This window comes from Octopus sinensis, linkage group LG6 (assembly GCF_006345805.1).
Source record: "Octopus sinensis linkage group LG6, ASM634580v1, whole genome shotgun sequence".
Taxonomy (NCBI): Eukaryota; Metazoa; Mollusca; class Cephalopoda; order Octopoda; family Octopodidae; genus Octopus; species Octopus sinensis.
In genome coordinates this window covers 78,584,441-78,595,465 of record NC_043002.1, presented here as the reverse complement: position 1 = coordinate 78,595,465, position 11,025 = coordinate 78,584,441, and the positions used below count along the sequence as shown (strand labels likewise).

The 11,025-nt window shown below is 38.2% G+C and overlaps 1 protein-coding gene across 1 annotated transcript in view; it reads right to left on the bottom strand.

Moving 5' to 3' along the window:
- Positions 1–9,644, bottom strand: part of LOC115213265 (pregnancy zone protein) — a 148,459-nt gene extending 138,815 nt beyond the window's left edge. The window contains exon 1 of the mRNA XM_029782199.2: positions 9,285–9,644. Within this exon, the coding sequence (XP_029638059.1) occupies positions 9,285–9,346 (62 nt within the window). The 5' untranslated portion in view covers positions 9,347–9,644. The remainder of the gene's footprint in view (positions 1–9,284) is intronic.
- Positions 9,645–11,025: the final 1,381 nt, after the last annotated feature.

Here is an 11,025-nt window from a genome sequence, read left to right as displayed (position 1 = left end):
GGGCACAATGACACAATTCACTCTGCCAGAAATTTGGAAATAACATGCTGTACTGCTTGGCATTCATGCCGGAAGCTCCAATACAAACATTTCAGAGTATTTGGGTGTCAATCTGAGGACATGTACTGCGAGTGATAAAAATCAAATATCCAATCAACATCATGGTGTTTGGAGTGATCACTAGTGATGGAAACATTATGCCTCCATTCATCTTCCCAAATGGCCTCAGACTCAACACGGAGGCCTACATTAAGTGTCTGGATGAGATAGTGCTGCCCTGGGTTAAGAGGGTGGCTGCTGGAGGACCCCTGGGTTAAGTAGTGCTGCCCTGGGTTAAGAGGGTGTCTGGCAACAGGATTCTGCACCATGCCACACAAGCAGGAGAACCCAGTCATGGCTGTCAGACAATTTCTGCAACCACATTACCCCTAACATCTGTCCACCTAACTCCCCAGACAGCAGCCACCTTGATTATTATGTGTGGGGTGTAGTTGAGGAAAAGACCAACAAAACTCCTTGTAACACCAAAGATGAACTGAAGGTAAGGATTATGGCAGATTTCACCAACTTAAACCAGGAGACTGTCCAGAAGAGTTGTAAGGGATTCCAAAGTCGTCTGGAGGCTGTGGTTGAAACCAATGGTGATTTTATTGAATAACTTTACTCTTTAGTATTTCAAAATATTTTAATGTAATTTTGGTAAATATATTTGTGAAAATGAGATGTCAATGTTATTTTCATTTTTGGGTAATTTAGACAACAATTCAATCACCACACCCTGTATGTATATCATCATTACCATCATCATTGTTTAACATCCGCTTTCCATACTAGCATGGGTTGGACGATTTGACTGAGGACTGGCAAACCAGATGGCTATACCAGGCTCCAATCTGATCTGGCAGAGTTTCTACAGCTGGATGCCCTTCCTAACACCAACCACTCCAAGAGTATAGTGAGTGCTCTTACGTACCACCGGCACGAGAGCCAGTCAGGTGGTACTGGCAACAGCCATGCTCAAATGGTGTTTTTTACATGCCACCTGCACAGGACCCAGTCCAGCAGCACTGGCAACGACCTCGCTCAAATGTTTTTTCATGTGCCATCGGCACAAGTGCCAGGAGGCCAAAAGTGTACATACTCTGCTATATGTATATATAAAAAAGCAACAACAGGTATCTTTCAACTAAGGATGAATTAAATTAAGCTGGCATATGTGGAAGTGAAGCCTTACGGTAGGAACATAGAAGATGAAAGTCATAGGAAGGAATATAAGAGATGCTACACGAATGGTAGTCAAACAAAGAAAGAAAGGTCAGTCTTGGCCAAACACTGGTCATGTGGAAGGAGAGGAGAGAGGTAGGGGGTAGAGGGGTTGAAGAATTAGTGAGGGACGAGAAAGAGAAAAAAAAGGAAAGGGACAGAGTGAGGTAAAGGAGGAGGGTAAGTGATGAGAACCATTTCTCCGTTTTTTTCCATCCTTGTTTTCATATATGTTTGCTTGCTTTCTTTCAAAGAATCTAGTGCTCTTAGATTAGATTTTCCTGGCGTTAGCCAGATTAGAACAGTCTTGAGAGTAAATGGCCGAAACTACAAAGACGATCTGGTACACAACTAAAGATTGTTTTTACCTGTCTTTTTTTTTGTATTGTCTAACTGTCCAAATGTTTTGTTGCCACCTGTTACGTTCTTGTTCCATTTTTGTCTTGTTTTATATATATATATATATATATATATATATATATTATATATATATATATATGTATATGATGGGCTTCTTTCAGTTTCTGTCTACCAAATCCACTCACAAGGCTTTGGTCAGCCTGAGGCATTAGTAGAAGACACTTGCCCAAGGTTCCACACTGTGGGACTGACCCTGAACCATGTGGTTGGAAAACTATTTCAGTTAGAATTTCTAACTGAGAGTTTTCACTTGTTCAATCAACTGTTCACTGAATTAACATGTAAGTGGCTAAGTATACCACAAAGCATGCATACACTTAGCATAATCCTAAGACAGAGTCAGCATGAAACAGTGTGGACAAATCTGGACTTTTGAATTACATGTACAGTTCATCTGATGAACTTCCACACAGTTTCCATTGACCCAATTTCACACACAAGGCTTGGATCAATGCACTGTCCCAAGATGCCATGCAGTAGAATCAAACCCATAATTTTGTGATTGGAAGCAAGTTTTATAACCACATCTCTATTTACACATACATATATGTGTGTGTGTGTAAGTATATATATATGTATGTATGTATGTATGTATGTATGTATGTATGTGTGTGTGTGTGTAAGTATATATATATGTATGTATGTATGTATGTATGTATATATACACGTACACACACATTATGTATAAACAGATACATATACATGAGCACTTATATAAATACACAAACATACTTGCGTGTATTATAGTTATCTAAACAAAAAACACATTTTACTCTAACACACATACAAATGAACCCCAAAAATATGTTCATATGGCCTTCAACCCATTTACATATATAGATATAGAAAATTGTTTTACATAAATAATATACAAAAGTAATTTTGTATGTTAACATAACTTTCAATTGAATTCCATATTAATTAATATTTGGCTTGTTTGTCTTGTACAATCACCTATTTATCATGTTCTGCACAATATTTTTTTTTACTATAATTAAAACCATCATTTGATCTATCAATTAAAAATTTATGTATCTAATTTAAGAAGACAAAATGACAAAAGTCATTTAATCGGTTACTGTAGTTGCACTTCAAGGTGTAGATGTCTGGTTCAAATACCATGAATACAGTCAGTTGCACTTTTCTATGTGATAATGGTAGTCTTAGATGCACTATGCTTTAAAAAATATGGGATAGACAAGTTTGAAACACCTTTTCTCACTTAATCTATTCAATCATAAGGAAGGACATATTATATAATGTACTCTATAGGCGTAGGAGTGGCTGTGTGGTAAGTAGCTTGCTTACGAACCACATGGTTCTGGGTTCAGTCCCACTGCATGGCACCTTGGGCAAGTGTCTTCTACTATAGCCTCGGACCGACCAAAGCCTTGTGAGTGGATTTGGTTGACGGAAACTGAAAGAAGCCTGTTGTATATATGTATACGTGTGTGTGTGTGTGTGTGTGTGTGTGTGTGTGTGTCTATCAGAGGGGAGGAGGAGGAGAAGAAGAAGAAGAGAAGAAGAAGAAGAAGAAGAAGAAGAAGAAGAAGAAACCTTAACATTCAAACTAAATATTAAGTTATGTCCCTTCTGTACTATGTTCAAAACCACACTGGTATTGTCTTATGTACTTCATACACTCAAGTACCATGACATGAATATCATTTTGTTTTAATGATTCTGTCAATGAAAGAAAGGGTAATGTCCATTACCTTTACAGACCCTCCAAGACTGGGGGAAGGAGAGAGAAGAAGGACATTATCACTAACTGTTTAGCAGTAAAACCAGATATGTCTGACCCAAATGTCTAGCGGTCTTATGTTAAAAATCTACCAGATCCAGCATCTCACACCTACCCAACAATGTTATTCAAAAAATAAACAACCACATCATCAAAATCTCAAAGCTACAAGACAATGCATGATTAATTCAAAATAATGTAAGTTATCATTACATTTGACAGGGTAATCTTAATGTTAAAGAGTCAAACTGGAGATTTGGCTTGAATGCTTACAACAGGGTGAATTCCACAGAAAGCAGCTAAGGGCTGGTGGCAGCATTAAACTGGATGATTGATTAAGTCCATTATTCAAGAAGTGGAACAGGCCCTCAAACAGGTTTCTACAACTTCAGTCTAACAAAATTTCACTTACAAGTCTGAGGTGAACTCAATGCTATGACAGAAAACTCTTACCCATGATGCTACACACAGCAATCAAACCTCAATACAACAGAACAGAGCCTAGAGGGACAGATTTATATATTCTTAGGTACTGATTTTGACATTCCTAATTGCTAGAAATATTTGGCCTCACAATATTTAATTACTTCTCATAAAAAGCACTGATGCTGCTCCTACATAAAAAGCACTAGTAAAATAGGTTTTAAAAAAGAGAAGCTTAAAAGATATATAATCTAGTATAAGGATTTACCTCAAACATTGTATTTCTTTTAAAAGGTTCTACTTAGCTCTTCAGAAGGCCACATGGAAGTCCTTAAGGCTACAAGTTCCCTACTGTACACTAGACCGTATCTGAAATAAATCCATCTACAAATCAATGAGGAATACCTTGATATTACTCAGTTTGGTAGAAATAACCAAATCTCCCTCAAATCTCATACTATCATTAAAATGTATTGTATACTTATGACAATAATTTATCCTATTATATGAGCACAAATCTATCCACAAACACATATTTATATGCACAACACTCTCACATACATAAGCATACATTAACAAGTTCAGATAACCACAGACCACAACAGCTGTCTTGTCTTAAACAAATAAGCCTTACCCCTTTGGTAATTAACTGATTTGAATTTAGGAAAGGAATTTTTTTTTTAAAGCTTAAATAAATCCTAACGAAACATAAGCATACAAAACTAGTTTCATGTTACCTAAATTCCAATGACAAAGCTTTTCGTTTCTAGCCTAGAAACAAGATTTATCTCCATTGGTGAGAAATTTGCAAAATAGATCCAAGAATATACATATGCATGTATGCATACATCATCATCATCATCATCATTTAACGTCCGTTTTCCATGCTAGCATGGGTTGGACAGTTCAACTGGGGTCTGGGAAGCCAGGGGGTTGAAACAGGCTCCAGTCTGATCTGGCAATGTTTCTACAGCTGGATGCCTTTCCTAACGCCAACCACTCCGTGAGTGTAGTGAGTGCTTTTTACATGCCACCGGCATAGGGGCCAGAAAAGGCTGGCAAATAGCCACGATCAGTCGGTGCTTTTTACGTGTCACCAACACGGACGCCAGTCAGGCAGCACATGCATTGATACACATGTACATACATACATACATACATATACACATATACACACACATACAAACATGCATACATATCTACATATGTATAATCATTGGTGTGCTTGGTTATGTTAGTAAATGTCTAAGCAATAATCTGAAAAAGTTAAGATTTTCAAGCACAGAAAAAGACCAGCTTGGTATCTAACAATTATCATTGTTGTTATCCAAATTACAATTATGGAGCTTTTTGTCTCTTTGTCAGAAACCAGCCCCTTCCCTCTAAGAATACTAGTAAATGAAAAATAGCTAAGATGATACATATATAAGCACAGCTGTTGTAAAGAACCAAGGGAAGCTGGATTAACATACATGAAAGTCAAACATGGATACATACATAACCTACAAGCTAAATGATAGTGTTGACAAGAGGTGCAGCCTCACCAGGACCAATGATAGATAGGTGCAGGAATGGCTGTGTGGTAAGTAGCTTGCTTACCAGCCACATGGTTCCGGGTTCAGTCCCACTGCATGGCACCTTGGGCAAGTGTCTTCAACTATAGCCTCGAGCTGACCAAAGCCTTGTGAGTGGATTTGGCAGATGGAAACTGAAAGAAGCCCATCATATATATGTATAAATATATATGTGTGTGTGTGTGTGTGTGTGTGTGTGTGTGTGTGTCTGTGTGTGTGTGTATTGTGTTTGTCCCCCAACAACGCTTGACAACCGATGCTGCTGTGTTTACGTCCCCGTAACTTAACAGTTCAGCAAAAGAAACTGATAGAATAAGTACTAGGCTTACAAAGAATAAGTGCTGGGGTCGATTTGTTCGACTAAAGGCGATGCTCCAGCCTGGCCACAGTCAAATGACTGACATGAATAAAAGAATATCATATCTCACCTAGGCAATTATGCCATCACTGTCTAAGAACAAGAGATATCTACTAAATATCTGATCAATAAGAAAGATAAGGGTGTATCTAAACTTCCATACTGTGATAGAAACGGGTAGGTACAATTGATGAGGTAAGTGGTTGAACATGTATGAGTCGTTGGTTCGAATCTTGTCATCAAAACTGAGTTTTATTCTTAATTAAGGCTCTCATATCTAAAATAGCCTGATGAAGGGCAATTTAGTCGCAGGATGGGAATACTTCATCACAGTTGGAAGCAGTAGCATAGTAAAACTGGCGAGTGTTTCATGAGCATAAATACAGTGTTCAACACAACAATCGGTCCCAAGAGAAAGAGAAGCTTTTGCCAGCACTCAGCATAAGGCTAATGTCCCTTAGGCTGCCGTGTCGGCATTCCTACACATAGGTACTCCTCCTGACTTTGTTTCCTCATAACTTCCAGAAAAATGGGTGAAATTTTCTATAAATACGCTTCGGATGATGTAGATTTCGATTATGCTAGAATATATGGCTAAAATCTTTTCCAAAGGTGGGGATAAGGAGTTTTGGAAAAATCACATGAGACCATTTTATTTACTCATAACTTTAAAAAAAAATGAGTAATTTTTTAATGAAATTTTACTATAAATACCTTTCAAAGTGTGCAGATTATGACTATATTGGAATTTAATAATACAAGTAAAAAATTGGTGGACTTGTACACATACAGACACACATCACGTATATTTACAAAATGAAACTTGAAATTTAAAAAAATATTGTGATGTGTGTCAATATATATGTCTATGTGCTTACTATTTTTCTTTTTACATCAAATTCCATTATAATCGTAATTTATACACTCTGGAAAGTATTTGTTTCAAAAATTCAACAAAAAGATACCTATTTCCAAACAAATTCCGATATAATTGGAATCTACACAATGTCTTTTTTTTTTAACTATTTTTTACTTGTTTCAGTCATTTGACTGTGGCCATGCTGGAGTACTGCCTTTAGTCGAGCAAATCGACGCCAGGAGTTATTTTTTGTAAGCCTAGTACTTATTCTATCGGTCTCTTTTGCCGAACCGCTAACTTACAGAGACGTAAATACAACAGCATCGGTTGTCAAGCGATGTTGGGGGGGACAAACACAGACATACAAACATACACACACACACATATATATGATGGGCTTCTTTCACTTTCCGTCTACCAAATCCACTCACAAGGCTTTGGTCGGCCTGAGGCTATAGCAGAAGACACTTGCTCAAGGTGCCATGCAGTGGGACTGAACCCAGAACCATGTGGTTCGTAAGCAAGCTACTTACCACACAGCAACTCCTATGCTATCTGAAGCATGTTTGCGGAAAATTTCATTTTAAAATGTCAATTTTTCTGGAAACTATGAGAAAACAAAGGTGGACGGGGAACACACGTGTTGGAATGTGAAGCTGTGTTGGTCTGCATTGCCATTGTATAGAAACCCTGGTTCTTGATACACTGTATGGAGTGCCACCGTAAATGCATCTCCATCGACTTCGACGATGAGTGTTCAGTTGTTCGATAGATTTAACTACTTATTCATTGAATTAGCATGTAAGTGGTTGAGTATCTCACAGACAAGTGGACCCTCAGCATGGTTCTCAGGCAGATGTATGTGAAATGTTTAACTCATCAGGCACAAGCACCCACCCTTTTGCTGAAGACGTGTGTGTGTGTGTGTGTGTCTTTGTGTCTATATTTGTCCCCTCACCATCGCTTGACGACGCTAAGTTACCTCCCCCATAACTTAGCGGTTCGGCAAAAAAGACCGATAGAATAAGTACTAGGTTTACAAAGAAATTGTCCTGAAGTCGATTTCGTCGACTAAAAAACCCTTTAAGGCGGTGCTCCAGCGTGGCCGCAGTCAAATGACTGAAACAATTAAAAAAATATATGCACACAGACAAGAAATGTTCGTACATCCGAGGAACATGTATACGATAATATTTATAGAATGTTTTCGTCTGCCATTACGTTCTGAGTTCAAATTCCGCCGAGGTCGACTTTGCCTTTCATCCTTTCGGGGTCGATTAAATAAGTACTAGTTACGCACTGGGGTCGATATAATCTACTTAATCCGTTTGTCTGTCCTTGTTTGTCCTCTCTGTGTTTAGCCCCTTGTGGTTAGTAAAGAAATAGGTATTTCGTCTGTCTTTACGTTCTGAGTTCAAATTCCGCTGAGGTCGACTTTGCCTTTCATCCTTTCGGGGTCGATAACTAAAGTACCAGCATCGTACTGCGGTCGATCTAATTGACTGACCCCCTCCCCAAAACTTCGTGTACCTAGAGTAGAAAAGGTTATTTATAATATGCAAGTCGCCGAGGTTGGCTTTGTCTTTCATCCTTTCGGGGTCGATAAATTAAGTACCAGTTACGCACTGAGGTCGATATAATCGACTTAATCCATTTGTCTGTCCTTGTTTGTCCCCTCTGTGTTTAGCCCCTTGTGAGTAGTAAAGAAATAAGTATTTCGTCTGCCGTTACGTTCTGAGTTCAAATTCCGCTGAGGTCGACTTTGCTTTCATCCTTTCGGGGTCGATAAATTAAGTACTAGTTACGCACTGGGTCGATGTAATCGACTTAATCCGTTTGTCTGTCCTTGTTTGTCCCCTCTATGTTTAGCCCCTTGTGGGCAATAAAGAAATATGAAACGTTAATATGCTGGGCGGAATACTTAGCGGTATTTCGTCTGCCGCTACGTTCTGAGTTCAAATTCCGCCGAGGTCGACTTTGCCTTTCATCCTTTCGGGGATCTATAATATAAGCACCAGTTGAGTACTGGAGTCGATATAATCGACTTACCCCCTACGCCGATGTTGCTGGCCTTGTGCCAAAATTTGAAACCCCTATTTATATTATGCATTCATACACAGTTATATATTTGTTTGTATGTATGTATGTATGTATGTATGTATGTACACAAACACACACACTAAGAAACAAGCAAGCAAGCAAAGAGACTGAGAGAGTTGGGTAGAAGCGAGATATATGTTTGTAATATAATTAGGCTATTTCTGATTTCGAAACCTATCTAGATCAACTTTGCGTTTCATCCTTTGGGGTTAGTACAATAAAATAGGTAGCAGTCAAATACTGTGGTATAATCGCATCATCCATCACATACACATACACACACACACACACACACACGACTACTCACATTCATAGATACAAACTTTGTGATTGCATCTATGCTAGAAATCGGTCGATATATGTGTGTGTATGAATACACACACACATACGCACACACACTTTATATAAACAGTGACCAAAAACAAATGTTTGTACGTGAGTGATTGAACGTGCTTTTTTTTTTTCTTTTTCAATGTATGAAGAGATTAATTCTATGGTACCACCACAAAAACAGAGATTAAAAAAAAAACGTATAATAATTACCTTCTGGCTACAGTAATGAGCCCTGCTAGTAAAACTAGATATATTGCTATTCGGTCCTTCATCTTGGTCCTTCTCCAAGTGGAGAATCTTTCGAAAAAGAAGTTTCGCTTCTGTTTAACTTCGAGTTGGATGGTAACTCGATTCTTTGAGAGTAGCAGCAGGAGCGACAATAACGAAGTCGGTGAAGGCAGTGACGTTGAAAGCTACGGCGGGGACGAAGAATGTGATGCCTTGGGACTGTCGCGACTATTAAACGGGCATCTAAGAGGCCGAAAATTATATTTCACCAACAAAAAGAAAAACGTTTAATGTATTTCTTTAAAAGCAATTGATATGATTTACGCGCGTGTGTATGTATATATATATATATCTAAGGATGTCTGCATATATATGTGTGTGTGTTTATCTTCTATCTTTTGCTTATTTCAATTGTTGGACTGTGGCCATACTAGGGCACCTGGAGTGCATTTTCTTGTTATTTTATACATATGTATATGTATATATATTGTTTTTTTACAGTAACTTCGAGTTACGCCAAGTGTATGGCTTATTTAAACTCTAAAATCTAACAACTAACATTGAACTTAAATAACATTTAATTCAAGGGAGGGGTATGAAGCAACTGGTTTATATGGGAGGGGTTATGATTAAGGAAGCTAATACGTAATAATTATGACACGGTGGTCATGTTAGGAAGAAGTTTCAGTTATGAGGCGGAATTTAAGGAGGATGTTCGAAGGAGAAATTATCTGAAATGACATGACAGAAATAATAAATTATGAAGATTGGGAGACAATAGGCTCAGTTAAATGACCAGTTTTTGGTGACAAATGAAGGTGACGTGTCTTCACAAACCCACCCACTCATTCAACAACATCCACAAGTACTCAGATATATTATGTGTAAATACACGCATACACATGTATAAATATGTTCAGTTACTTACGGGCACAAACATATATATGTTTATACGTATGCATGTATGTGTAAACGCATGTATACGCATGCACATGTTTATATACACAAACACAAAAGCATATTAGTAGACACACCCACGTATATATCGATATATACGCAACAAGTCCGACGAAAATAACCTGGACCAGAGGTCCTGGGGTTACTGGCGCTCCTCCCCTTTTTATCTGCAACATCCTAAACGCATGACGTGCCCCCAACGCCGCCATCCTAACACATTACATGATGCTCAAAGTGACTACCAGAGTATCTGATACTTTCAACTGGCTCTAATAATCCCTCCCTTCCAATTAATTCTCTTTTGTATATTTGATGTTAACACCCTTTACAGTAATGTATTCAAGCCCACCCTGCGGCACATTTGAATAGTTGAACTCTGACTTGATAAATCCTGATTTCGTTTCAGACAAACCCTAGAAACATTAATCTTAAGTTCTGCAACTTTTACACGAATTAGTGCCCTGAAACATTCTTACATCCTACCATAAAATATCATTGTTTCTGTGGTCTAACGTTAAAAACGTGACTATATCAGTGTAAATTTAATTGCCTTATGGTCTTGCGCACGCGCACGCATATACACACACGCACATATATTCTTTTCTTTTATTTGGTACAGTCATTTGACTGCGGCCATGCTGAAGCACTGCCTTTAGTCGAAGAAATCTACCCCAGGACTTATTCTTCGTAAGTCTAGTACTTATTCTATCGATCTCTTTTGCCGAACCACTAAGTTACGGGAACGTAAACACACCAACATCACTTG